Source organism: Mytilinidion resinicola, assembly GCF_010093595.1.
Source record: "Mytilinidion resinicola strain CBS 304.34 unplaced genomic scaffold BDZ99scaffold_1, whole genome shotgun sequence".
Classification (NCBI taxonomy): domain Eukaryota; kingdom Fungi; phylum Ascomycota; class Dothideomycetes; order Mytilinidiales; family Mytilinidiaceae; genus Mytilinidion; species Mytilinidion resinicola.
In genome coordinates, this window is record NW_022985437.1 from 2112038 (window position 1) to 2139567 (window position 27530).

Sequence of the window (27530 nt, forward strand, 5' to 3'; positions counted from 1 at the left end):
TCTTTTACGAAATCGCTGAGTAGCTGCGTTTCTCACTATTTGTTAGTATGAACAGTGTCCAAAAACAATAGGTATATAACGTACTGTTTGAGGTTGGACCCTGGAAAATCCAATATCACAACAAAACGCTCGCCATCACGTGTTGCGCGTGCCTCACCTGCACCAATCTCCTCTAGCCACGTCCTCTCATTTGGAACCAAGCCTGGAAATCTTATTAACAATCGTTGGTATCATGCCTATCCGTCCCACCCTTCCCTCACGTCCCTACACCTATCATACAAAACAATCCGGTGCAAAAACGGTATTAGCATATTACCCAAACACCTCATTCTGCCACGGCGCCCTCGTGCTCCCCGCCGCCTCGATTCTCAACTTCTTCTCCGCCCCATACCGTTCCACAACCCCGTACCGCACCACCTTGTCCCCCTGCTCCGCCACCACCCGCGCCGCGCCCGCATTGCCGTCGAGCCCGTCGAGCACCGGCGCCCCAAACGCCCTGCCCACCTCAAGCGGATTCAGGCTCACCCGACGCCCGAGCTCCCACCACTGGTTATACAGCGGCAGAGTCGCGAGCACGCCGAGCAACGACGCGATGACGCCGAGCGCGACGTAGGTTCCGTTCGTGTGGAAGACGGTGGCGGTTTCCCAGCCATGGTAGTCGACGCGCTGCGCCCACCCTTTTCGCGCGTCGTCGACCTGCGCAGCGCTCATGCCGGGCAGGAAGGCGGTGGAGTTGGCGAGCGCCATGGCGAGGGAGATGCGGAAGGCGAGCTCCTGCAGCCCGTCGACGAGGTCGGGCATTGGGTCACGGAAGGTCGCATTGCAGACGTCGCCCGCCGCGTTGCCGGAGGCGTCGAGGGACGGGGTGGCGTAGCGGATGCCTAGGTCTTGCAGGAAAGGGGGGGTGGTACCGGAGCAAGAGGAGGCGTTGCTGGAAGGCTCGGCCCACGCGTTGCTGGGTGCGGCGGCGCATTTGGTGTAAAGCTGTGCGCCGAAGTCTTCGCGGATAGAGACGTTGACGGCGATCGGGGGGAAGAGGGTACTGAAGAGGGTGGGCCAGTATTTGGTTATGAATTTGGGATCGAGAGAGTTGGTGGTGTTGAAGGATTCGCTTGAGGTTTGGTTGGTGAGGTTCTCGTGAGAGTTCTGGCGCGAGATGGTGTTGTTGGTGAGGGTGATGGGGTAGGTGACTGTCCCTTGGGTGAGGGAGCAGGTGTGGGTTTGGATGGTGCCGGCGCAATTAGGTTCGGTTTTGAAGGTGGTGAAGAGGGTGAGGGATTGGTCGTCGGAGGTGTTGTAGCCGACGGAGAAGAAGTTGAAGTTGTAGTCTTGCGCGGCTAGGTTTTTGCAGTGGGATCGACAGGTTTTGTCGGTGCAAGTTTTACAGCTTTCTGGGAGGGAGGTAAGGTCGAAAGATTGCTCGCTCGTAGTGCAGGTTACATTGAAGCCGATTCCCTACAGATAGTTAGTCTGTAGTCTCGTTCGGGAAGGATTAAACGTCTGTATATCTATACCTTGGCCGTTGCTGTGCAGATGTCGCCGCATCCGGGCGATTCGTGTGGAAAAGGGGCCCCAGCGCTGAAGTTTCTTACAAGAGCAGAGAGCTCTGGCGTAAACGAGCCCCTTATCTGTTGGTCGGTCGTGGCAGACTCGAAATAGTCTATTAAAGGGTTTGATGCCATCTGGATATCTATTGTGCCACTGGTAGGAAGCAAATCATTAGTGACGGTAGAGGCGCGTTGAAAAAAAGGCCCTCGTGTAGTAGAGACTGCGGCGAGAAGACATGCTAAAAAGGTGCACCATTAGACATGAGAATAAATCAGAGATCATGAAGGCTACATACCAACAGCGACCATATTAAAGCGAAGACGTATGGCGCATCGTAGAGCACCAGATAACCAGCCAGATTCGAAAATATCGTACAAAACGCTTATCTACACCGCGAAAGTCAGTCTTGCAGAACCACGTAAATTGTGCGATATCTAAAATGTATAAAAAATTAGTGAGGGCCACTAACGAGCTACTTACAAAGACTCCACGCATGGCCTGTGTCCAAAATCGGACGGTTAGACCTTCCGCTAAAGCGAACGCAGCCAATGAATCCATAATCAGGGAAAAGCCTGAAAGATAGACTGAAGGCTGTATGTTGTTCACTTGCCACTTGCTGACACGATCACCATCACTTGCCAGCAGTATGCCCAAGGACGCTCCAGTGACTGCACTATCGTCAGCGGTCGTAAGCGTACTGGAACGGGTTCTAGAAATAGTGGGTAGAGGATATAGAGGTTGAAAATAGCGATAGAGCGGAATACAAACATACAAGCAATCACTCCGAGAAGCGCACCAAACCCCCACACGGGAAACCTCATAATATGCCCAGGCCTCCAAGCATCCATCACTCGCCTAGGACGTCTGAGATGTTGCTGCGATCCATAGCTCGGAGGCCGTGTCTCTCGTGTATCGTGTGCGTTGTATGCGATTGCTTCGTAGTCCGGCTTGGGCCCGTGTTCCTGGGCAGGCCCGAAGGGAGTGACATTCTGGTATGCAACAGGCTCCTCGTATGGCCTATTCAGCACGGCTCTCGACTCAAATAACGAAGCCTCGGTGCCGTGAGTTGAAGAGCCATGTTGCTGCGGCAGAAGTGAAACTTGAGCTATCGATACTGGTGATGGCTGAGAGAAAGACCGCGCCGAGCGGACTGAAGGTTGCGCAGAGAAGTTTGCATGAGATACTAACGGCGACGGTTGGAACGGCGAGGTTGTCGATTCGTCTTCTAGCGACTCTCTAGAAAAGCTGGGGTGGTATGCTTCGTATTGAGATGGAGTGGCGTGGGCTGAAAGCATGGAAACGGCATCGTCGTCGGGTTTTCTTCCAACACCCAAATAGTTCATGCCATACTCCATGCCGTCTGCCACGAAAAGTGAACATTGAGAAACGGAATTGGCGATACAGAGTCAGTAGTATAATCTGGCCCCATGTTCCCGTACTCTGCGGCCTCAGGATATCCCTGCGACGCCGTCGAGGGAAGGGCGTCCGCAGCGCTTCCGGACCGCTGGCGGCCCTGCTGGTTTGCATCCTTCAGATGGCCAGTGGGTTTGCTGTGCTGCACGCTCCGCGCCACCTCCGTCGAGCAGGTCGAAGGAGACACAGCCCGAACGGGAGGGGGCATGGCGGCAGGGTAGGGTGGAGTGGTGATTGAGTCCCGACCGGCCACTCGGCACGGCAGCGTGTGATGCTGCAGAGGCGATGTCGACCGGCCCATGGATGTTGCACTCGTCTGGCCCGAATGGGTTCCCGCTGGCAGTGAAACGGCCCTACAGAAGCTTGTCTGCGAGGCTGAGCAACCGCCGTGATCTCCCTGGCCCGCCTCATCAACTTCTTCATCTCTCGTTATTTTTAGACGAGCAGCGGAGAGCGCACCGCGCGGTGGCCATATGGTCATGTCCGGTCCCACGCTCCGTGAGTCGTGCGTCGTCCTTTGCAGTAGCCATTGTCCATCATCCATCAAGACCCGATCTCAACTACGCATGCAGAAAAGGATCACCGCTAGGCCACCCATCTCTTCGACACTCTTACACCACTTGTGCTGCCTCTGCTTTTCAGACAGGGAAGTATGTGCCGCTTCCGTCGGCGAGGCCGTTGCAGCATCGCGGCCTCGATGTTTCAGACCATGTGCCGAACCCCAGGAGGCGCGCGCAACAACCCGCATCTCCGGGGCACTGCAAATCGCTGATTGGACGGCCCGGGCCGTTTGAAGGACTGGCAGGTGCTTCTACGGTCCCGCATCGCTCCACGTCACGTGATCAAGCAATATGCCTCGCCCCTATACTAGTCAAACACTATTGAGCCCGACATCCTTCGTTGCCTTCACACGCAACGCTTCTCATTAGTCCATTTCTTAGCTCTTCCAAATCGTATACGTCGGCCTGTAAAGAAACCGAAACGCGAAATGAAAGGATCCGCTGCGCCTCCAGATCCTCATTAGGTCTGAAGTTTCGACTGGGACTCACACGGACTGCAAAGAGTAAAAATAGTGGGATGTTCAAACTGCTTCCACTTCAAACTCGTGCTTCGCGTCCGAGCATTTGGACTTCGTTGGCTTACAGTGAGGATTGCAATGGCGTTGCTGCCATTGTCTGCTTCTGTAGCTTGGCAGGTGTTTGACGAGATGAGTGTGAGGTGCCCTGGCGGTGAAGGAATCCTGCGCTTCTGACGACGTGCTGTCGAATTCCTTGGGGATTTCACTTCTACATTGTACGTATGAGCTCTATCTGTCGAAAGGAAGAGCATTCAACCATCGCTTCAAGATCCCCCGACGCTAAATCTTTTTGGAAACTATCAGACACTCAACTTGAGCACTGGTAAGCATGTAAGACTGTTCGTACTTTCTTCGAGCAAGGCGTTCACACTCAAACATTGCGTTCGATCCCCTTATATCCTTAAAACTATATTGGTATAAATGTTATATAAATAAAAAGATCTTAACGTATTCCACAAGCGAGCCGTCCACCCAAGCGAGCCGTCCACTTCATCACGAAAACGCGACGCGTCAACTTCCAACCACCATGCGTCGACAACACAACGTGCAATCAATACAAAATGAAGGTCGAATATGCATGGCTATCGCAGCAATCAATCGGCAGCAATTTACAAGCGAACGGCGCGCTATTACAACATATGACGTCCCCAGAAGCACACTTCGAGATCGACGCGCTGGAACAACCCCACGACGCGATTCTGAGCCTAATTCGAAGAAGCTTTCAAAGCTAGAGGAATCAGTTATCACTCAACATATACTCGACCTGGATTTGCGAGGATTTCCGCCTAGCTTGTATGCTGTACGAGAGATGGCCAACAAATTGCTTGCTGAGCGCGCCGCCGGCCAAGTTGGCAAGAACTGGCCAGAGAACTTTGTCAAGCGAACACCTGAGCTCAAAACACAATTCAATCGAAAGTACGACCGTCAAAGAGCTCTATGCGAGGATCCAAAAGCTATTAGCGATTGGTTTGAGCTTGTGCGCAATACAAAAGCAAAGTATGGCATCCTGGATGAAGATACACACAACTTCGATGAAGCCGGCTTCCAAATGGGTGTCATTTCAACGGGCGTAGTTGTAACAGGCTCTGAGCGCCGTAATCGTCCAAAATCTGTGCAGCCAGGCAATCGCGAATGGACAACAATAATCCAAGGTGTTAATGCCTGTGGATGGGCTATTCCACTATTTATTATCTTTGCAGGCATATACCACCTTTCTGCATGGTACGAGGGCAACGATATACCACCAGATTGGGTTATAGCAGTAAGCGATAATGGCTGGACAACAAATGAGCTTGGTATTACCTGGCTACACCATTTCAATGCGCATACAAAAGATCGCACGATAGGCACGCACCGGCTGCTGATTATTGATGGCCACGAGAGCCATATCTCGCTCGAATTCCAACAGATTTGCAAGGAGAATAATATCATTACTCTCTGTATGCCAGCGCATTCATCGCACCTGCTACAGCCGCTTGATGTTGGCTGCTTTGCGCCAATGAAAAAGGCGTATGGGCGCCAAATTGAGGACTTGGTGCGCCACAATATCAACCATATCACCAAGCTAGAGTTCCTGCCAGCATTCAAAGCAGCTTTCTACAGCTCAATCACAAAGAGCAACATTTGCGCAGGCTTTCGAGGCGCAGGCCTTGTACCACTTGATCCAGAAGCAGTGCTATTAAAGCTTGATGTTAGGCTCCGTACGCCGTCGCCTCCGCCTGCCGCCGTGGAGGCTCCATGGGAATCAAAAACACCAAGCAACGCTCTTGAGCTAGGCTCTCAATCAGCTTTGATTCGTGAGCGCATTCAAATGCATCAAAATAGCTCGCCTACAGCCATTCTTGACTCGCTTGATAGCCTCTCCAAAGGTGCTGAAAGCATGATGCATCAAGCTGCGCTGCTGCGCGATACCGTTACCAGCCTTCAAAAGGCAAATGAAGCCGCCACAAAGCGCAAGGCGCGCAAAAAAAAGCGCATTCAGAGGGAAGGAACTCTGATAATGGAAGCAGGCTCTCAAATAGCTGCTCAACGGCTCGAGAAGGACGCTCAAAGCAAAAAGCAGCAAGGTGGAGCAGGCTCTGATGGAATCGTGCGGCGCTGTGGGCGCTGCGGCGAGTCAGGGCACAACATTCGTACGTGCAAAAACGATGCAGAGGTTGCTGCAGATCAGGCTACAAGTTGTATATAGTTGATATCTATTGGCGTTGTGGAGCAATTAACGTTTGAGGCAGGTTTTCATGATGAAGTGGACGGCTCGCTTGGGTGGACGGCTCGCTTGTGGAATACGTTATCCTATATACGGTTATAATTTATTGTAAGCACTATTGTATTACAAAGATATTGAGCCGATTACACTATCACTGGCATTAATGGGACCGAATCTGAAAACTATGATGAGGCTGGGGTTTCTTGCTACACCCAGTATTAATGCTCCGAAAACTACACCTATTCCAACTCCTGCTCCAATTAAACCTGCTGCCGTTTCCGAGTCAACTCTCAACAAATATAAATTCGATGTGGGGTTTCCGCCCCACGAACTTCCGAAGCGGAATTTCTGATACTGAACTCTTGCATGAAGTTCTTGATACCTCCCATTCAACTCTATATCTACCAACTAACATCGCGTGAAAATATCAATATGCTCCACTCCAGCAACCCTCCAAATATACCAACACTCCACCCATGCTCGAACAAACAATGTCTCAGCCTCCAGGCCCACCCTCTCCCGGTTCCTACACGACCCTCCCCCTAACCGGTCCTCACTCCATCGGCGTCGGACACGCCCTCATCACCCTCGTCGAGCCCCACCCGGGCCACGAGCGCGCCTACAACCGCTGGTACGAAGACGACCACATGTTCTCGGGAGCTCTCTATCTGCCCTGGCTCTTCTCCGGTCGACGATGGGTCGCAACCCACGACCTCCAACAGCTCCGCTTCCCCCGCGACCACGCTCTCTTCGACCCGCTCTCGCAAGGCTGCTACCTGAGCACCTACTGGATCACCCCCGGCCGCATCGCCGAGCACAAAGAATGGAGCTTCTCGGTATACAACCGGCTGGTCGCCGAGTGCCGCGTCAACGACCACCGCGACCACGTCTTCACCTCCTTCCAAGACAAGTCCGGGACCGTGTACCACTCCCCCTCAACCCCTAGAGACGTCTTCACCCTCCTCGACCCCTCCCCTGGGCTCGTTATGGAGATCCTCGACGCGGATGACGAGGCGCCGGACTCGAGCGCCCTGAGAAAGTGGCTGCTAGATGTGCACCTCCCTGCTCGAGTCAGCGTGCCGCACAGTCCGGTCGATAGTGCGATGGTCTTCGCGACAAGGCCGCTGGAGGCGATGCCGCCAGAAGTGCTGGCGCGGATCGGCGAGATTGCGGGGGCGGCGAATGAGCCGCGGCGAGTGACGGTGCTGTGGTTCCTGAAGCGGGATCCGCGGGAGGTGTGGGAGTGGGTTGCGGGGGAGGAGGAGCGGGTGAAGGCGGGCGGGGAGGGGAGGGTGAGGTTCTGTGCGCCGTTTGTGCCGGCGAGGATGGGCACGAATGAGTATGATGACCAGTTGAGGGGATGAGCGTCATGCCGTCAGAATTACGGGGAGCTTTAACTTGAAAAAGGGCGCGCAGTGCCTTCAAGTCGGGCTGGCAGGCGTTTTTTATGATCCTGCCCTTATGATTATGAGGGTCCATCTAGGCAAACAAATCTCAAATGATACCTTAAAAGGAAGTTCCTTCTTGGCTCCTCCAATACTAACCAACGGAAACAGACATAGGCCTGCTCAGCGATCCCGTAAAAAATGCCGCTCTACAGTATAGCAAGGCAGTAATAGCTAGGCCAGCCAAACTGTTTTGCCATTCGAATTCGAGTCCCGCGTGGACTGCTCATTATTAAGAATTACCTCTAGAGTATGGAAGTCTTCTAGCAGTGGTGATGGTGAGATGTGGAAAGGAGTCTAGATCCTACTGTGCCGACTCCAAAAGCATAACTAGATTTCTCCCAAAGCACTAACGTGCCTGAAATAGCAGTAAAGACGTATTATCATTCACAACCTCACCATCCAATTTAGGTACGTTGAAATGAATCATTTCCCATTTCAACTAGCATAGTGCTACCAAGACGATGGCGATGCTATCCGACTAATTCCGCAACGTCCAGCGCCTGTTTCTGCAAGCGCAGAAAGCACTCCGTAAGACCCCCGGCCATACGATACCAATGAAATCGTGGAAATGATTGTGTGTATTTTGAGTAATCTCGTGTCCCTGTATATTTTTCCGTCCATCAGTCCAGTGGAAGCTACCAGAGTATCGTTGCTGCACTTGACGAGATAGCGGTGAGGCTCCATGGTAGTATCCAATCCAGCTCAGCAGATACCCTCCATTGCCGTGAGTACTTGGTCCTCGCGGGGTCGCTTCTTGGACTGCCCGCGAGTATTCGGGGATTTGACGGCGTTGTGAAGGTTGTGCTCAACCGTAAAGTCATCGCCGCCAAGAGCGAACTGCTCCTTGACATCATTCATGAAAACTTTCATGAAGACATCGACAAAGTAGTTGGAGCCTTCCATGCAGATTACATCGATCTTGACGGACTCTAGAGAGTTCTTCTCCCGGAAATTTTTTCCCAGGTCCAACTTGACTTTATTCCACTCCTCCAATTGGCCCAGCGTCCTTTCGGAGATCCTCAAGGTGAGGTTACGAACATTGTGAAGTGTCGCAGCACTGATGAACTCTGTGATCTTGTGTTTCTTTGGTGTCACCGCACTGATAGTGAGGCCCTTTTCGTGAAGGACTTCCATAGCCTCGGCCCTAATTTCCTTGTTCAGGCGGAGAATGGCAGGGCTGTACACGTGGTGGATCTTCTCCCTGGGAATCTTGGTGGCGTTCTTGCTCTTGCGTGCATGACTGCTCAAGATCGCCTTTTGCTTGATGACCTTTGCCATTACATCCATCGCCTCGTTATAATCCAAGGAGTAGTCGTATATTCGCTTGCGGATAGATTGCGGGAGTTCCATAAACTGGTAGTTGGTTGGAATCTCCATCGCGCTTGCAATGTGCGCGGAATGCTCGAAGTCCGAGAGGATGCCTTCGAAGGAGACATCCTTGATGTTGCGCAGAGATGAGAACTCGCTGAGCGCCATGTCGATCTCCTCACGAAGATAGCATTGAGTTGGAGGGCAGAGCTTGAAGTGGGCAGAGATTCGATCATCGTGCAAGCGGACTGTCAGCTTCTTCAAGCTGTTGCCACCAAACTCCCACACCCGGCTTAGATCTTCGGCGATACGCTCGAGAGATCTCATGTTGACCATGAAGTACTGGTCTTCGTCGAATTGCTGGATAGAGATTGTAACGTGCTCAAGGTTGCGCAGGATGTTCGGGGTAATGACCTTGGTGAGGTCATCGACTCCAAAGATGTTTGGCAGAACTAGTGGAACCTTCCGAAGCTCGTTGGAGAGCTCTCCCGTGATCTGTTTACAAACGAGGAACAGAGCTGGAGTTGTCATCGATAGGAGTGGATGGCCACCGATGCCTGAGTAGCAGTGTCTAGCCATTTCAGTCAAATATCCGCTGACTCCATCGAAAGTAAGGACCTGGCCGTAAACCATGAGGCGCATCTCGGCGGGCAAGTCGAGGAACCTGAAGGTCTGTCGAACGGCACGATCGAAGCCACGTGTCCTCATCGTCCTCCCTTTGTACAGGGCTAAAGAGCCCGGCACGAAGCTCGGCACGAGGGTGCTCGTAGCCATCCTCCCTGTCCATCGTGTATCTTGCTGCGGGGCGCGACGCACGCTCTGTGCCTTCCATGCGCCTACCATTTCGACGCGGAGGTGTCGATCGAGATTCCGTTGCGCGGGTGTTGTGAGGATGGTGCCCTAAAGAGTGTTATGTAGCAGCGGTGTGCGGTGGAAAATGCTAGTACGAAGTGAAGGTCAGGAACGCTAGGACACGCCATCACGGGAGTTGAGTCTCGGCTGGGCGGGAATCAGTGGCTCACAAATTTGGTGAGTGAAGGCAGGTGTGAGGGATTCGGGAAGGCACGTCTGGTGAGTGCCCTTGGCGTCGCTGAGCGCCGAGCCTGGAACCATGGGTGAGATACGGACTAACATGAAGGCGCGACATCATGTCCTGATATTTGAAATCTGACAGGAGCAAACTGAGAAGCGACAAATGAGCGTGCACAAACCTCCGGAGGCACTATAGGTGGTGATCCTGGATGGAGAGGGAACGAGCCCGGTGTACTCGTATGCGAGGTTTAGGTGAATTGAGAAGATGGCTAGGCTATGCATCTACCCAATACAGGCGCCGAAGCAGTCGAGTCAGGCCAGAAGAATCCATCGGGGTTCTTCGAACGTTTGCGGCTTGCTGCGCTGACCGGGAGCTTGTGTGTCGTCAACGCACCATTCCGTGCCGTGCCGTAATTGCTTTTGCGTCGCTGGGAACGGGAAACAAAATCAGCGTTGAGGGGCCTTTGAAGGATGTCGAAACGAGGTGAAATAGGTTAGAGAGACACTTACGGGAAGCTAGGACATGCAATCGGCAACGGGCGTCGTGCATGTAAAGAAGGCGGGTTTTGGTCGACAGCATAATACGTGCAGAAAGTGGGCTATCAAGGTAGCAAGTGTAAGAGAGATTGGGTGTAGGATCGAGAGTAGCCTGGCTGATGATACAGAGAACAGAAACAAAACAGTCAATGTATAATCGAGAAAGACGGAGAGCCGTGTCGTTGCTCTGGATACCACGCCATCCTGCAAACGACCCACCTGCACCGGGCCAAGACATTACGTGAGCATCAGAAGCTTATTTTACTAGAATTCACATCACACAGGTAAAGAATTGTGAATACTCGCCATGCGGAGGTCCTTTTCATCAGAAGCTATAAGTACAGACATGGCTACCAGAGTTTGAGTGCGTCCATCATCGTGTGCGCACGAAATCCACAATCGTCTCCTGACGAGCTCTGAAGCTGCTTGAGACAGCAGACCGCCATGCCAAATGATCCGAACTCCCTCCAAATGCAACACAAAACGCTTCGTCAATTGTGACTGTACAGAAAGAAATTATGCATCAGTAATCGCTTGGGCGTTATTCGTGGCTTGCTCATCCTCGGACTTTTTTCCTGTGCCCGCAACTTCTTCAATCATCGCAGATAGATCTAATCGATCTTGTCCCTTTGACCCCACTCCCTGTCCTTGATCAGTATCTTGCTGGGTGGAATCACTGCTTCCAAATATCGATGTCCCATCCCATAAGCCATGTGTAGACGTAGCCGGATCCTCATAAAGTGAGAATAGGCCTCCCGGTGGTGAGCTGGGCATAGGGAGATCGCTGCTGAGGAAGTCGTCATTGGTCCAGTCAGTGAATTGGATGGCGCTTGAACTCCTTCCTGGCGTGTCGAAAATCCCAAGATCAGAATAATCAACGGACTGTAGCTGCAAAGGCGATGACCCAGCGATGCCTCCAGACATGATTGCATTCAGTTGAGCTGTAAAGGGAGTCAAGGGTGCTAGTGCCCCGACTCGTGCACCACGAGAAGGTGTCGTTAAGATCGCCGTGTTGTTCTGGCTACGCCTTGGTGTCCCGGACTGCCTTCCCGATTTAGGGGTGGGTGTCTTCAGGAGATCTGAGAACAAATGTCCATTTTTGGGAGTTCCGTGAATTTCGTGATCCATCTCCTCGAACAGATGGGCAAGATCATCGTGCTCGTCCGGCAGCGGCGGGCAGTTCTCTTTGTCAAAATCTTCCGCATTGTCTAGCTCAAGGCCTGGTGCGACGGATTCCTCTGTAGGATTAGAGGTCACGTCCCTCGGCGTTGGTGACGTTGTATCGGGACAATCGTTCAATGTCCTGATTTCGCCTTCCTTCCGGGGAGATGGAAAAAGAACACGTCTCGTCGGGCTAGGAGTGAGATCTGATTCCAAATCGATCGGACTATGCTTAGTCCCGTGAAATCTGACGGGGCTGGACTGGATGGCTCTCAGCAACGCAGCTTCTGCGACAGCAGCATCCATCTGATTCGAGGCGCCAGATTCATCAGCAGGCCCATTATTTTCCATCGTTCCATCTAAAGAAGTCGGGATAATGCTTCCTGGGACATCGATCGTTTTTGCAGGGGGCTGAGAGGGCAAGGCCTGAACGCCATCGCTTGGTGTAATTGAGTCCGTGAATCCTGTCGAAAAAGGCTCCTGTATGGCATCAGACATGATCGCATCCTGATCTTGAGATTTCTTGTCCTGGTTGCCCCTGTTGGGCCTGTTCCTCTTCCTCTTGGGTTTGTTCGCGGGATCCACAGCTTGTTTCGTCCATATCTCCTGCGGGCGCATGCTGCCCCTCTTGTTGAACCATAGCCCACAAGGGTTACAGAGCATCAGTACTTCGAAGCCCTTCAGATCCTGCTCGTCTACTGATATAGACTGCTTGAAGATACGGTATTTAGACTGTGTGTCTTCGCCTTCCCCTGCGTCCAGCATCTCGAAGCCAACGATGCCCTCTTTGGCAGCTGAAGCAAGGCTATGGTCTTCTGGAGAGCCGTTCTCTGTTCTGGCGTAGGCCTTCCGCCAGGTGGAGGTTTCTATCTCCCCACAGTTACTGCAAAATTGGGGCATAAGCCCGGCCGCAATCGCAGACGCCGCTTTCTCCTGGATGTTCTTCTTGCGTGACCGCCCAGTACCACTGCGAGGTAGTGCTGTACCACATTCCTCGCCTGGAAACGGCGTGGGTACGTCAGATAGCGTTTGGCTGCCAGACCAAGTCTGAGAGCGGGGCAAAGTTCTTCCTTTAGTTGGACGAGACCTTTTTCGTGATGGCGGAGCGGGATTTTCGGGCTGTACAACGTTCTCGGATCGAGACGAGTTTTGGAATTTAGAATGATTTTCAAATTGAACACAGCTTTCGGATCGAGGGTGACCTTGTGGGTTAACTGGACCAAGCAGCTGAGGGCTAGGAGGATTTTCGGCAGAGGCCGATTGTATCAACGCGGTGACGAGTTGGTCTTCCATGGACGATGGATTCGGTACATGGCTGTGCTCCATAGTAGGCGGCGTTGGTGCACTACCACGATTCGTACTTGCAGAGGTTTCGGAGTCGCCGGTCAATGAATTGTTGCGATTAGTCGGAAATGGTTTGGGCAATGGCTCCGCGGGTCCAAAGGTGTCCTCCTGCCAAGGATGATGTGAGAAAGTCCGATCATTCCTGTTATGTCCCACCAGACGAGCTTGATGAGATACCTCACTATCGTGTCTCGTTCTGCCGACTTCGTCTTCCCGATCTATTATGTTGTCGCTTACAAAACCAGAATCAGCCGGATAGGGGAGGGTTGGCAGTCCAGGGCTCGAAGGGGCAGGCGAATTGTGGCCCTGTGGCAAAAGTGGAGGGGAAGAAGGAAACTCCATGGGTGTCTCGCCAGAGCTACCGCCTTGATCCTCATCTGCCGAGTCGACAGCGTCGGAGTACGGACTATTACCGGCGTATGGTGAGACATATCGAGTATGCTGGTTGCCTAGCGACCCACGCCTCAAAGCACTTGGTAGTGTTGGGCGACCATGACGCAAGTGCGTAGGGTTGCTTTCTCCCGGACGAGGGGTGGGTGCGCGAGGTGGTGGTTCTATGGAGTTCGCTATGCTGGAAGGATAGGATGGAATGGGGCGATGGAGCCGAACCGATGCAGCTGTACTGGCAGTAACACGGAGCGAGTCACTAGCGATACCAAAGGATGATCTGCCTGGTCGCGACACCTTTGTGATGCGTGCTCGTTTCTTAGCAGGCCCGTCATCGGTTTGTTCTTGTTGGATTTCGGAATGGTAAGATTGTTGCCGCGACAATGGCGGTCTTTCGCTCCTAATCGATGCCCTGGAGACTGGTCGAGATCCAGCTTCTTGAGTGATTTGTTGAAGAGCAGAGCAAGACTGCATGCTCGGGGTCGGACTCCCTGCTCTGCTGCCTAGAGCACTATATGACTCTTCATCTCGGTATGAATACCCGTTACACCTCCCATCATCACTCGGAGATATGGTTCGCGTGAGCATCTGGTGTATGGATTCCACGCCTCCCATGTTGATTCGTTGGTCTGGTTGTGGTGGGGAAGTAGCGCCTTGTCCGGCCAGTTTCCCAATACCCGGATTAGCCTTAAGAAACTCTACCCAGGAATTGTAATCGAACCCTTCCGGCAGTATCTTGCTCAGGCTCCGATACTTTTCCATATTTTCAACATATTCGCTTTGCAGGCACGTAGGGACAGGCACTAGTTTGAGCTTCACCTCCAGAGTCTCCTTGATACCATTGGAAAACAAGCCTAGTAAGTTTTTGCAGACGCGACCTGTCACCATGGTATTCGATTGGTTTGCTGGGGCGTTCGGAGTGGATGATGTCGATGCCAGAATCCAAGAAAGCATGCCTTGGCCAACGAGGGGGTTCTCATATTCGGAGAAGTCGTAGGCATACACCGTGTAGTCATGTCCGAGCTTTGCAACCAATTCGGGGCTGTATAGCGTGTATGATCAGCAGTGTTCGGAGGGTGATACCGCATTTGATGAAGCGGGTTTATATCTACTAGCTGCCTACCTAGCCGTGACTATAGCCTGAATACAAGTTTTCAGTTCTATGACCCCAACTTGGGTGTTCTCATCGAGAGAAACTGTCGGAATGTTCAACGCGCTGGGTAGCCGCGCGAGGCAGTTCGATTGGTTCTGGTCGTCGAACGTGTAAAGGACTTTGACTATGGTGGCCACCAGAGTCAGTGGTATTCACATAGCTAGGGTAGAGCAGACTCTGACCTCGCATCAATCGTCGGGGTATGTCGTCGGCGGCATCTTCATCTTCATCGAAACCAATCGACGGCGGCATCGGCTGAGGCGTTTCATGCCCTCGAAGTGAGGACGGAGAGGACATGGCCGGTGGTGGGTGTTGAGGACGGCCAGTGTGAGGTGTGTAAGGTCGTGGAGGGCCGTGGTGGAGGATACGCGGCACTATATGTCAAAGCGGGAGGCTGGCATGGACATCGCGAGTCGGCGCGTCCAGGGCAGATATCGCGATGCAACAGGTGAAAGCGCGTAGGTTCGCGAGCAATTGGGTGTCTGTCTAGAAGCGTCTAGGTTTGCTGAAGCTCGAGGCGTGTTTTCGGGGCGAGAAGTGCGGTAATTGGCGTGTTGTGTCTCTGTCGGTTTGCGGGCGTGAGAGCATCACGATCCGTCGTCAAATGGCCCGTGAGCACGTGCCATCACGCTAGCGGATACGCTAGGCGGGAAAAAAAGTGGCACGACTCTAGCAGTTCAACACCGTCTGAGGTGGCCCAGGAGCTCTCAGGCTTGCCAAAGCTGGTATTCCTTGATAACAATAACATAGGGGAGAAGCTCATCCGGTGCTAAACAAGTGTACACAAGCACCGAAACATGTGTATATACCTCACGGATTCGTGGACTGCCACTTTCTGTTAACACTCATCCACCACGCTGTCTCATAGGTGCACCTGTCTAGCACTGCTTGAAGTGCTTTAGCGAATTTCCGCATAGTCCAGAGTGAAGAGCTTTTATCCCGTTTAGATGTTTGAAAATGCATTGAAGCACCCCAAGCAGTGGTGCACCTCCATACGCACAGGTATTCTAGAGTGCCACATTTATGATACCCCGCGTGGCGGAATAACGTTTCTGCGGGCGCCGCAAACCTTGTTCAACTGGCCACCCGCTTCACCTCGAGCTCTATCCACAACACCTGCAACTGCCAACACGCTCGACATGGCGGACAAAATTCAGTAGGTCTCTAAGCCATTCAATTCTTTAGATCTATTGCTAATCGAGTACAGGGAACTACTCAACAAGCCGCGCGCTGACCTCACGTACGTCCACCTCAGTAGCTGCCTGGACATGAGAGACTTCATATCGATCGGTAGCAACATGCTGACTCTAGAGACAGCGAGTACGAGATCCAACAACTAGAAGAACACGAGTTCAGCTCGGGGCCCCTCTCCATCCTCCAGACGGCGGTGCGATCGCGCACCCAGGTCCTGATATCTTGCCGCAACAACCGCAAGCTCCTCGCGCGAGTGAAGGCCTTCGACCGACACTGCAATATGGTTCTGGAGAACGTGAAGGAGATGTGGACTGAGCATCCTAAGCTCTCAACGGGCAAAAAGGGAAGGGCGGTCAACAAGGACAGGTTCATCAGCAAAATGTAGGTCATTCTCGGTCTCGATTTTCACCCTACCTTCAACCCCTTCCCCCCGGCTTCCAACCCCAGGAGGCATGTGCTAGTGAGATTGAGGCGGAGGGAGTGCGGTGCTAAGGATGGATTCTGAGAAGTGGGTGTGTGAATGGGGAGCGGAGAGGGAACATGGAAATCGAGGATGAGGGGGACATCCAGCACAACGCGCACATAATTAACACTGCACAGGTTCCTTCGCGGAGATTCGGTCATCTTGGTCTTGTTGAGTTGAACTGGAGGTGGATATCAGGCGGGGTTCATTCGGCTTCCTTGGGTCCAAATACAGCGGATTGGCGTTCGGGGCTGAGAAGCAGCCATACTACAGATGACGTAGTCACCAAATCAGGGTCATGATTTCTACTTCTTCACGCTCTCAGCACCGGCCGTTGCTCCTAAATGAATGGTAACAAGCAAGGCTCTAATCGGGCAAAATTGCTTCTGGGGCGTCTACGAGGAAAGAAAGAGTCTTTGAGACACTGATGTTACATATTCATGGCCTGCAGTATGCAGTACGAGATTCGACCCACTCCCGAAGATCAATCAAATCCTTCGCTAAGCCCGATCAATAGCTCCGCTAGTCCATGTGCCCCTGGATCGGGAACTCCCTGCCATCCTTCACCTCCCACGTATACCGTCCGGCCCAGGCTGGCTCTCATACCTCGCGTTCCTTTTGCTCCAGCCTCAGCAGCCTGTGCAGAGGACTTGATATCCCCTGTTTTTGATAGCGTCCCCACGAAAGGATACAACGCGTCTATCAGAGTCCGGTCGCCTGGCCGTGCCGGTGTATATTTGTTGAGTGCCTCGAGAGACGATTCCAAAGCTTTACTCCATATTTGCACGTCGACGGGTGCGGGAGATGATGGAGACTGCACCCGGAGGCCGTGTGCGAGCGCGTTTAGGAAGATTGCGTAAATTGCCCCCGATGTCCCATCCATACTGGTTTCCACGACCTGGATGATGTTATGGAGGAACAACGCGGCATCGTCTGTCTTCTTTGCCCGCTCCAGCATTTTCAGAATAGCTTTCTTTCCGTCAGCTAGCATTCCATCATTAGTACAAAAACACTGACCTTCAGCTCCTCGTTTCAAGCCTATTCCGCAATCGCCGTCGCCAACAATCGTGTCATAGTTGGTCACATCTGGCTCCGCCGCAATGACTTTTTCCAATGCAGATGTTACGACCTTTTTGGCCAGGACAGGGTCCACTAAACACCACTCAGCAGCTAAAAAGACACCAGGAATACCGGTTCAAACTTACATCTAAGGTTACTTGGCTGGAAGTCATCAGAGTCTCCATCGTCTTCCCCTCGTGTCGCAGTGGAATTCGCGTTCCATGTCTCTGGCGAAACTGCTGCTGACCAACCGGTGGCCTCTGTTGGGGCGTCCAGCAACTCCAGCATAGACTTTCCGTTGCCCAATCCCGTGTCGCGTATCTTCAGGAGACTAATGCTGAATCCTAGACCATTGAGACTCGTCATGTACGTTCCAGAGAGGATCCGCACCGGCCGAATCTTCCAATCCTTCGCCAGTTGTTCGACCACCTCATTCACGATACCTCCCAGCTCAAGCGGGCTCACCCCTCCCAAATTGTTTACCAGAAGCACCGTCTCCTCGCCCTCTGGGATCTGCAAAAAACTGCGATCCTCATCCTCCGCATCCAGCATATGCGCCAGCATTGTCTTCACTAGCTCCGGCAACGTTTCCGCCCTCCGCTCCGAGCCCGGCTCATTATGAATCCCCATCCCAATCTCCACCTCCCCCTCCTTCAAATCCTCCTCGCCTGCCTCCGCCACGCTCCGGCCCGGCACATGCACATGCGACAAGCTCGCCCCAATACTCACCAAATTCCCCGCCACCAGCTTCGCCGCCTGATACACCTCTTCCAACCCGGCTCCCTGCGCCGCCAACGCCCCCGCAATCTTCTGCACCAGCACCGTCCCCGCGATGCCTCTGCGTCCGACTTTCCCGCCCACCTTTCGCCCAACGCCCACATCGTCGCCCACAACCACCATCTCCACTCTCACCCCCGCGGCGTTCGCTTTCTCAACCGCCATCCCGAAGTTCAGCACGTCGCCCGTGTAGTTCATCACCACGACGAGCACGCCCTGCTCGCTCTCCACGCGTCGCGAGATACATCGTCGGACCTGCTCCGCGCTGGGCGACGCGAAGATGGTGCCTGCAACGGCGGCAGCGAGGAGGCCGCGGCCTACAAAGGAGGCGAAGGAGGGCTCGTGGCCGCTGCCGCCGCCGGAGATGACGCTGACGGTCGGTGTGGAGGGCGTTGAGGAGGGGCGGCGGTAGACGGTTTTGTTGGCGGCGTCGAGGGCCAGGGAGGGGTTGGTGAGGGTGCAGGCGTGCAGGGCGGTGGCGACGAGGTGGGTTGGGTCGGTTAGGAAGTGGGCAGCTGTGTTTGGACTGCGGTTAGACAACTATACAGAATGCTTCTAGGGGAAGTGTATTGTTGTTATGACTGGAGAGGATGCTTGGGGGGATTGGCGGGGGGATTGGAGAACGTTGGGTATATATACGGACCTGACATGTTGATCAGGAAGTGCAATTGCAGTTCGATGTTATTCGGGAAGAAGAGCTCATTGCTGGGTCATTGTCTTCGGAGGGGCTTTGCTCCATTAAAACGGCGGGAGAAAGGGAGCTTCTTTTTGTACGAGTGCAGTGACGCCAAAACACCCCTCGTCACACGGAGGGCGGGGTCGCGGGGTAAGGTCTCGGCAGACCTGCCTATGTTACCTAGGTATGCAAAGGCACCTGAATGAAATGCACATGATCAGAAGACTTTTAGTAGACGACATTTGTTTTTCAATATCTCCGCTAAATTGAAGCACCCGCCCGGGTGTCTGTTTTGGGAAATGCCGTCTGTATACTTGACATGATGGTCGACCTCTTGATCAAGGATGCCTGGTATTTGTTGAATTTGCTCAAGATGAATTTCATCGTTTCCACTTCATGATATGTACTCATTTGCTTATGAGGTTTGCAGGTTTGATATGTCTAGTCGTTTCCTAGTAGATTTTCTCTCTAGATACCGAGAGCCGTATGTACATACGTAGCGAGAGAGTTCACCAATCCAATCGGATAATTCACTGGTTCACGTTTCAACTGTATTCGCCTCTGATTGTAGTCACTTTGGCCTCGATCTTTCAACGAAACCGGAAATTTTCTGATCTCAAGTAGTAGAACTTTACGATCTGAGCTATCATTGCTTGTCTCATTCGGAACATGTCCGGGCACAGAAAGGGATATACAACTCATGCAACTTCAAAAGCATTGATAGCCCAAAGGCGTCCACGTCCTATATGAACCCTGCTTTTCCCTTTCGTCTTGCCAGATTATACACAAGTACAATATTCCCAATAGGTCATGCTTCATTCAGATCCAAGCAGTCGTTGGTGGATCATATGAAAAAAAGACATTAGGAACTCATGATAAGCCCATACAACCAAGGCGATCCCACAAAATGGAACGCAACAGCGAACGCCGGTATGCAAGCCCTGGATATCCCATAGAGCAGATCCCACCCACATCATGAACAAGGCAGCAGAAAAGGAACAGAACACATAACTGCCCCGCCCGTTGCAGCTCAATGAGCATTGATAATATATGTGCGAGACAGAAGCGCATCGAGTCGAGTTGATGGGGAAAAGGGAGGCGTGATTAACCTTCAACCCCCTCCACCTTCCTCAAAAACTCCTTCACACGTGCCAAATCAATTGTGTCACTCTCCTCGCTCTCAATCGCTGCAATCAGCGAGGTTAGTTTGGCGTCTACGTCTGCCACTGCGACGCCGGCGCACAGCGACACGACTTTCCGATACATAGTCCCCAGCTCGCCGTTCGTCTTCCTTAGCACTTTGCTGCGCCCAGCGAGAGCGATGTTGTTTTCGACATAAGCTTCCAATTTACTCCGGAGCACAGCCGTACTTGGTAAGCGGGAAAGGTAGATCTGCTGCTCGGGAGACATGGTAGACGCATCTAGCGGTAGCGGTGGGATTTTGAGGAATTCGGCTGACGATGACGGCGGAAGATTCAAACTCCTGCTCGCGTTCTTCGCCGTCTCGGGCAGATCCTCAAGACGGATAGAGACGCCCACACCATGTTCGTCTGCGTCGCCCACGCGTACCTTGTTTGCGCCTTGTAAGCCCGAGGGGTCGGTGACGCTTAGGACGCGTCGCTGTGTGTCCAGCCAGCGCCGGAGGTTTAGGATTCGCTGCGAGCGGTCGGTCCGAGCGCGCAGATTCTGGCGGAGGGTGTCGAGGTGGAGCGATTCGGATTTCTGGAGCGCGGATTGTTGCGCTATAGATTCGTTCAAACGGTCGATGGCGTCTTGTTTTAATCGGGACTCTTGGTTGTATTGTGTTGATGCTTGCGAAAGGAACGATTGAAAGACTGCGGTGAAGGTCAGTGGCACAGTCTACTTGAAATTGTCGAAAGAGAGCTTTGCAATTGAGTGACAAATGACTTCAGGGAGCACTTACGTGGTAGCATCTCTCTGCTTGTTTCCTCGACTTTACTTAACGGTGCTTTGCTCTTGCTTGGCGAACTCATCTGGCTCATGGACGGGGCGTCTGCGCGTTCCAGTTCGCTTCCCACGCCAAAGTCAATGGGCCTCATGCCCTTGTAATTTGGTATCGTGGGGTCTGCTTGGACTTCCATCAATTGCGAAATGATGCTACGATTGCCGATGCGTGCTACAAGATTCAGAGCTGTGTTGCCACCCTTGTCTCTAGCATTAACCATTTCTTGCATGAATCTCATAAGGCCTATTGGCTTCATTGTTAAATTGCCGCTGCCGTCGAAAGAGTTGGACTGACTGTTTGAACCGGTATTACTTCGGACGAGGTATTCTAGAAGCGCTTCGAGGTAGTACTTGCTCGACGCCGCGCGACCCTTGATCGCACATGTGACCGCAATATGATGGAGAATGGTACGGCCTTGAGCATCTCTCAGTTCTATGAGAGGCGCTAATATTTCCAGCGTTTCCGGGAAGCTGTTGTGGTCGAGACTGTTGTTTACCAAAACAGCGCTCATCAGCGGTGTTTGGCCAGCAGCGTTGCCCCTGAACATATTCGCGCCCTTGGAGACAAGGAGTCGCATGAGCGACACGCGAGCTAGGGTAGCAGCCCAGTGTAGTGCCGTATTTGCGGTATTGTCAATAGGCATGTCTAGATCCGAGCCGGAAAGCTCTTTGATGGCAGGATGGTTCGAGAAATCGGTACGAGACTGATCAGCAAAAAGGTCGGTCAACATGGCCTGCTTCAGTTCCGATCTTTCATCACTAGGCGGTGGGAGCGGAGCTAGAGCAGTAGGCACTTCCCCATTGGCGGTGGCCAGATGCTGCCCTGGCTGGTGGTAAACGAAAGAGTCATTAGGCTCGGTGGGCGATCCCTCGCGCATGGAGATTTCGGCCCCGTTTGGTTGGGCAAAGGAGTCCTCCTGGGATGGCCGCATTCTTTTCCGTGGCGGTTCCTGAGAGTCGGCAGGTCCGTCATAGTCTCCACTGTAGCGCTGAGTGGCATATGCCGAATCGCCAGTGCCATTTGCGCCAAAGCTGCGCTCAGAATTGAGGCTCGGAGCGCTCTGTTGACTTCCCCGGAAGGATTCTTGGCTGCCTACAGGTCCTTGTGACGGCCTTCCCATGGATCTCCGCTGGGAGGAGCTTGAAGGTCGTGGTGCGGGAGAGTTCATCCTTGCAACTTTGTTCATAGCAGCCAGTGCGCTAGTTGCTGTCGAGGAGATGTTGGAGAAAAAGGTGCCGCCGACGTTCTGGCTGGAGTTGCGGCCATCCATGCTGGCTGTGTAGAATCTCTTCCGGTTTGCTGCCATGGCTTGCTCTTTCGTCGGCGTGTCGATCCCCTGGCCGGCGCTTCCGTCAGCGCTCATGTCGTAGTCCAGCAGCGGCCTTAGGATATCCTCGACTCCATATTGGCGGCAGAACTCCCTCCCGCGGCGGTAGTTTATCCAGGTACCTTGGTACTTCCCGTAGCCGCCTTGCACCTTTTCGTGTTCGCCGGTAAGGATTTCCTTTTCGAGAACTTTTGTGCGCTTGCCCTTGTCAACGCCGGCAACCTTCAGGATCTGGGTGGCATTCAGCCAGGAGTCGGAGCGCCGGCGCATGACGGCCACGCGGTTGATTTCCATTTCGTAGACGGAGACGCCCGAGTATACGGCCTAGGCAGCCCGATTAGCAAAGAATGGAGCGTGCGCGGGAGCGGCTTACGGTGTATATCTGCGGCTTCTCCATGGGGTGGGTGTAGCCATTGGAGTCACCAAAACTCCTAAATGGCGAGGGTTGCACCATCATCTGGTGCGGCGAGTTGCTGTACATGGCGGACTGCGAGGGGGACGCCGAGGGGAACGAGGATGCCAAGGACGAGCGCGCAACTTGCATAGTGCAGCGAACGGGGGACGCGGTGAGTCGGTGGGCGGGGAGACGCTCAGTGCATGGCGCGAGCCTGTGAGGGGTGTCGGGATGGGAATGTGTATGGTGCGACTGGCACGAGCACGAATTCCAGGGCGGCTCTGCTGGCGCTGGCAGAGACACGGGCGGGAGAGGTGCGCGAGGACGGGATGGGCGACGGCAAGTGGTGATGCGGTCGTGGTGTTGAGGAAGAGGCCTTCCAGTTGACGTGCCCGGTTCGCGTCGTGCGCCGAAGAACCAACGCAAGCGTGGCCGTCCTCCGCTAAGTGCCTCTCCACCACCCTCCCACACGGCTTCCAGGACACTTTTCCGGGTCTATTTGCCCCCCTACGCGTCTATGGCTCTGCCGTAAGTGCATCTGCCATACTCACTGTTCACTCATGCTGCCTACCACACGGCTGCTATCCGCCACACCACGCAAACTTTGTGGCACGCCCCCAAACGAGCACCTCTCGCCGACCCAGCTCTGTCGCGCCCTGCTCCGGGAAGCGTCGTATCTGCCCGACCAGACTGCGCGCGAATACTTCCACCGTTTCGTCTTGTGGCGCTTTCGATCCTACCAGCCCATTGACAAGGCGTCCGTGTGGTTCAGAGAAATCAACCAAAAACCCAGAAAACGGCTCCTCGCGACCAACATCGATCTCCGAGCTTCAGAGAAACTTCGGAAAGGTCGTCAGGCCCTCTCGTTGCTTCGTCGAGCGAACAATGGCGAGCTCGAACCCCTGCGGAAGGTTTTACTCGCTGCATATGGCCGAACGGGCAGACGGCGCCATGAATTGATAAAGCCTCTGCTACAGCCTACGATTCCGGAGAACTCGGACGCGCTTGAGGCTATTATGAAAGGGACTCCTGGAAACAACAAGAAGCCCCTACAAGAGCTGTACCATGACGACAGCAGGGTGCTCTCATTCTTCGACGCTCCCAAAGGGAAGTCAGCCGACAAGGCCGAAATCAGAATCTCCAAAGAATACCCCCAATTGGATGCAGTGATCCAAGCCAATGGCCAATACCGGCCATCAGGCAATCCCCGGCAGACCCTCAGGTCAACCTCGTTGACAGCGCCGACCACAAATATCTGGGGCCGTCCGATGCCTGTCAAACGTGCGAAGAACATGGTCAAAGAATGGTATAAGAATGCCATGGAAAAGATGCTGCCGCCACTGCCCAAGCAAGAATGGGATAGACTCCACAGCCTTGCTCTTGGTGACATAAAGTGTGAGCCGATTTCGCGACGATCATTAGGAACGGTGCGTCCAGAGCGAGCGAGCAGGGAACCGGGCTCGGAGATACCCTTGGGTCTCCTGGAACAATCAGACCTCGCGTCCGAATTGGGGCTGGCTAAACGGCGTCTACTGCACGGCCTCTATCCACCCAAGTCCACTCCAGTCGACACAAGGGACTACACAAGCCGCAACCGCATCACGCCTCGCTTTATGCAGAGACTGTACCAGGATGTTGCAGGTCTCTGCTGTAAGCTTGTGTGGGATTCTGGCTGGAATAAATGGACTGTTGTGTGGGGTTCTGCGGCCGCAAAGGAGCACCTTCGAAGAGTGTGGTCTGAACCCGTCGAAACCGACCTCTTTGCTGGTGTTGATGAACGCGGGAGACTACCGAAGCCTCCGAAAAATGTCGAGCTTTTGCAAAATGAGGCAGACTTGCAGCACAAAGAATCGCGATAGAACGAGTGAGCTCCACCAGATTCGAGAGACACTTCATAAAGCAGAGCATCTAGAAACCAGCTACAAGCTCAGTAGTCTAGTCAGGGCTTTGAGCCAGCTCTCGGCGTATTTCGATATATAATCCGCACTCCCAAAGCGGACACTGTTTTCGCGTGTTTTTGGTGTTTGCAGCTGTTTCATCTGTGTCCAATCGGCTGGTTCCGTTGGTAAGTACCCACCTCTAGGCTCGTCATTCTACCATACATAGGGCGTGAACGAAGTGTCTTCTGTTGAGGCTCCCGCCACATATAGTCCCCTCTGAGTCTCTACCTTTTCAATAGCGTTCATTTTGTTCCCAATCGTAAGCAATGGCTACTGCGGCGACAATCCGCCTCGCGACACTCGAAGGTCGTCTGTTCTGCACAGATCCACCCCACTATTTGCTAACCCTAGTCCTAGATGTTCCTACCATTCTAGCTCTCATCCACGAGCTCGCTGCCTATGAAAACGAGACATCTTCCGTGCTGGCGACGGAAGAGTCGCTCGCGCGGACCCTCTCATTTGCCCCATCCCGCACTCGCCGACAATCGGGACCCTTGTCGTGTCCTCACCACAAACATGACTGCAAGGAATTCCATGAAGATAGTGCACCCCGTCTACCAACCCACGAAGGCTTCGCAAAGACGCTACTTCTTACAGCGCCCGAAGGCGAGGTCGCGGGCATGGCGTTATACTTCCACAACTACAGCACCTGGCGCGCCGCGCCGGGCATCTACCTCGAGGACCTCTTTGTCAAACCGAAATACAGAAAGAGGGGATACGGCAAGGCGCTAATACGGGAGCTGGCGCAGGAGGTGGTCAAGATAAATGGCGGGAGGTTGGAGTGGTCATGTCTGAATTGGAACAAACCGAGTCTGGAATTCTACGAGGCGCTAGGAGCAAAGAGAATGGTGGAATGGGTAGGGCTGAGAGTGGATGGGGACGCGTTGACGAAGCTTGCTCAGGGAGAGGAGCGGGAGGTGTAGAAAAAGTCCAAATTATTTCAAGAGTTGGTGTTATGAAAGTAATGAAGCTAAGGGTCCCTCGTACCACCGTGCAGTGTCTTTCCGTTGCAAGGTTGGCTGGGTTCAAGCTACCTACCTCCCCTCCTCTGGGTATCCATATTCAATGCTGGTCGGAACCCTTTCGACTTTTGAAACAATGATCCCGGATCCATTGGGATATGTCGTGCGGCACTTTCCCCGATGGCCACCATTCATTGGTCAGCTGCACGCAAATTCTAGACTATTAATCCCCTTACACTGCCATACCCAAGCCACCATTATATTCATGACTGCTCACAAAAGCGCTCCAGTCTTCAGCCTCGCACACAGTGACGGCGTTGACGACACAGATGTGTCTCCCCACAGCTTATTTCCATCCCGGATTTAACGCACATAACCCCGTCCGTATTTCGGCTTTGCATTTCTTCGCATTTCGCATTCATATCCTAGTACCACGAAGCGGTATGCGAGTGCTTATCTCCGAGTAACGAGTAAGAGGAGGCGTAGCTACAGTCATAGACATCTACATATCTACCACCTGCTGCCGACGAAGCCATCTCTTCAACTTCTCAACGAAGAACTTCCACCTTCCATTTACTAATCATAACACATCCCCTCACATCAATCCCATCTGTTTCTCAAAATTTTACTGCTCGAAGTCTCCATCAAACCTACATCAAACTTACACTCCAAAATGACAACCCACAAAGCCCTCCTCCTCTCCTCCCTCACCACCCCCATCTCTCTCCAAACCGTCCCCACCCCGTCCGCAACCCCCGGCTCCGCCACCCTCCGCGTCCTCGCCGCCGGCCTCCAATCCTACGCTCGCGCCATCTTCACCGGCGCCCTCCCTTACGCCCTCGCCCTCCCCCAAGTCCCCGGCGCCAGCTGCGTCGCCCGCGTCCTCGAAGTCGGCCCGGACGCCACGGCCCTCTTGCCGGGCCAGCTCGTGTGGGTCGACGCCACCATCACCGCGCGCGATGACGCGGACTGCAACTTCCTGCTCGGCCTGCACGGCGGCGTGAGCGCGGGCAGCCAGAAGCTGATGCGCGAGAGCTGGCGGGACGGGTGCTACGCTGAGATCGTGAAAGCGCCGCTCGAAAACTGCTATCCCCTAGACGAGGCGCTGCTCACACGGTATGGGGTGGAAGAGCTGGCGGGGCTGTCGACGGTGCTGGTGCCGTTCGGGGGCTTGGAGGAGGCCGGGGTTGGCGCGGGGACGACGGTGATTGTGGCGCCGGCAACGGGGAAGTTCTCCGGGGGCGCGGTGTTGGTTGCGCTGGCGATGGGGGCGCGGGTGGTGGCGGCGGGGCGGAGTGCGGAGGGGTTGGAGAAGTTGAAGAGTTTCCCGGGGGCGGCGGAGAGGTTGGTGAGTGTGAGGCTTGTGAGTGATGTGGAAGAGGATGCAAAGGCGTTGTTTGCGGCGACGGGGGGGAAGGGGGCGAAGGTTTATATGGATTTGTCGCCGCCGGCTGCGGGGAGGGATGGGACGCCGACGCATGTTACGGCGTGTTTAGGGGCGTTAAAGAGGGGTGGGACGGCGCTGTTTATGGGAGGGATTCAGCGGGGTGTGGAGGTCCCGTATGGGTTGATGATGTTTAGGAATTTGACGGTGAAAGGGAAGTTCATGTATGAGCGCACGCAGGCGGAGAGGTTGATCAAGATGGTAGAGTTTGGGAATTTGACGATGGGAAAGGCGAGTGGGATGACAGTAGCGGGTACGTTCGGGCTTGAAGAGATTGAGGAGGCTTTAGACTTCGCGACTGAGAGGACTGGGTGGGGAGGGGACGTTGTGCTAGTGCCGAATGCTTAGGTAGTGGGACTGTAGTCAAGCTTGAAGCTTAAGAATCTGACCAAAATGAAGTTTGTCATCTCGAACTGTTCTCAATATTCGCTGGGCCAACTCTAGCGGTCCTACCTACTACTTTACTTTCACCCGCACGGAAATGAAGAGAGTAACAAGAAAGCGAAGTGGGTTAGGATTGCAGTAAATCATGCCTTTGTAGGACGTTTCGATGCTGCTTTTTGTTTCGAAATTAGAGACGGCGAGGGTGAGGCTTGGGATCTTGGTATAAAGAAAGGAGATCCATGGATTAATAAGGTGGCTGGTTAGCTTGTGAGCGATGCTGTTGCCGTGTAGGTCGAATTAATTTTTTTCGGAGAAGGAGATTGGAGAAA

At 53.6% G+C, this 27530-nt stretch overlaps 10 protein-coding genes across 10 annotated transcripts; 5 read left to right on the top strand and 5 right to left on the bottom strand.

Annotated features, from left to right (window-relative positions):
• Positions 1 to 312: 312 nt before the first annotated feature.
• BDZ99DRAFT_470525 (uncharacterized protein) lies at positions 313 to 3505 on the bottom strand (the record flags this gene model as incomplete). Its single annotated transcript, XM_033721633.1, has 6 exons — positions 313 to 1455; positions 1515 to 1786; positions 1844 to 1934; positions 2029 to 2216; positions 2321 to 2793; positions 2988 to 3505. The coding sequence occupies 6 exons, from the start codon at positions 3503 to 3505 to the stop codon at positions 313 to 315; spliced, it is 2685 nt and encodes an 894-aa protein (XP_033584500.1).
• A 3231-nt stretch (positions 3506 to 6736) lies between these two features.
• On the top strand, positions 6737 to 7609 carry BDZ99DRAFT_470526 (uncharacterized protein; the record flags this gene model as incomplete). Its single annotated transcript, XM_033721634.1, has 1 exon — positions 6737 to 7609. The coding sequence occupies one exon, from the start codon at positions 6737 to 6739 to the stop codon at positions 7607 to 7609; it is 873 nt and encodes a 290-aa protein (XP_033584501.1).
• A 786-nt stretch (positions 7610 to 8395) lies between these two features.
• Positions 8396 to 9844, bottom strand: BDZ99DRAFT_513778 (uncharacterized protein; the record flags this gene model as incomplete). Its single annotated transcript, XM_033724751.1, has 1 exon — positions 8396 to 9844. One exon carries the CDS (start codon positions 9842 to 9844, stop codon positions 8396 to 8398), a length of 1449 nt encoding a protein of 482 aa, XP_033584502.1.
• A 1008-nt stretch (positions 9845 to 10852) lies between these two features.
• On the bottom strand, positions 10853 to 15172 carry BDZ99DRAFT_405234 (uncharacterized protein). Its single transcript, XM_033716421.1, has 3 exons — positions 14798 to 15172; positions 14586 to 14739; positions 10853 to 14504 (listed from the first exon to the last, which is right to left on the bottom strand). Exons 1-3 carry the CDS (start codon positions 14910 to 14912, stop codon positions 11087 to 11089), a joined length of 3687 nt encoding a protein of 1228 aa, XP_033584503.1. The 5' UTR covers positions 14913 to 15172; the 3' UTR covers positions 10853 to 11086.
• Positions 15173 to 15754: 582 nt separating this feature from the next.
• On the top strand, positions 15755 to 16194 carry BDZ99DRAFT_470529 (uncharacterized protein; the record flags this gene model as incomplete). The annotated part of the gene is made up of 3 exons (XM_033721635.1): positions 15755 to 15771; positions 15823 to 15855; positions 15933 to 16194. The coding sequence occupies 3 exons, from the start codon at positions 15755 to 15757 to the stop codon at positions 16192 to 16194; spliced, it is 312 nt and encodes a 103-aa protein (XP_033584504.1).
• Positions 16195 to 16400: 206 nt separating this feature from the next.
• Positions 16401 to 19005, bottom strand: BDZ99DRAFT_18136 (dihydroxyacetone kinase-like protein). The gene is made up of 4 exons (XM_033713058.1): positions 18752 to 19005; positions 17478 to 18623; positions 17290 to 17424; positions 16401 to 17241 (listed from the first exon to the last, which is right to left on the bottom strand). The coding sequence occupies exons 1-4, from the start codon at positions 18756 to 18758 to the stop codon at positions 16757 to 16759; spliced, it is 1773 nt and encodes a 590-aa protein (XP_033584505.1). The 5' UTR covers positions 18759 to 19005; the 3' UTR covers positions 16401 to 16756.
• An 883-nt stretch (positions 19006 to 19888) lies between these two features.
• Positions 19889 to 22558, bottom strand: BDZ99DRAFT_373302 (apses transcription factor-like protein; the record flags this gene model as incomplete). The annotated part of the gene is made up of 3 exons (XM_033714859.1): positions 19889 to 20619; positions 20709 to 22401; positions 22451 to 22558. 3 exons carry the CDS (start codon positions 22556 to 22558, stop codon positions 19889 to 19891), a joined length of 2532 nt encoding a protein of 843 aa, XP_033584506.1.
• Positions 22559 to 23031: 473 nt separating this feature from the next.
• On the top strand, positions 23032 to 24330 carry BDZ99DRAFT_374743 (uncharacterized protein; the record flags this gene model as incomplete). Its single annotated transcript, XM_033714937.1, has 2 exons — positions 23032 to 24026; positions 24060 to 24330. The coding sequence occupies 2 exons, from the start codon at positions 23032 to 23034 to the stop codon at positions 24328 to 24330; spliced, it is 1266 nt and encodes a 421-aa protein (XP_033584507.1).
• Positions 24331 to 24504: 174 nt separating this feature from the next.
• On the top strand, positions 24505 to 25684 carry BDZ99DRAFT_18160 (GCN5-related N-acetyltransferas-like protein). Its single transcript, XM_033713060.1, has 2 exons — positions 24505 to 24717; positions 24769 to 25684. Exons 1-2 carry the CDS (start codon positions 24678 to 24680, stop codon positions 25332 to 25334), a joined length of 606 nt encoding a protein of 201 aa, XP_033584508.1. The 5' UTR covers positions 24505 to 24677; the 3' UTR covers positions 25335 to 25684.
• Positions 25685 to 26046: 362 nt separating this feature from the next.
• BDZ99DRAFT_431707 (isopropanol dehydrogenase) lies at positions 26047 to 27206 on the top strand (the record flags this gene model as incomplete). The annotated part of the gene is made up of 1 exon (XM_033717297.1): positions 26047 to 27206. One exon carries the CDS (start codon positions 26047 to 26049, stop codon positions 27163 to 27165), a length of 1119 nt encoding a protein of 372 aa, XP_033584509.1. The 3' UTR covers positions 27166 to 27206.
• Positions 27207 to 27530: the final 324 nt, after the last annotated feature.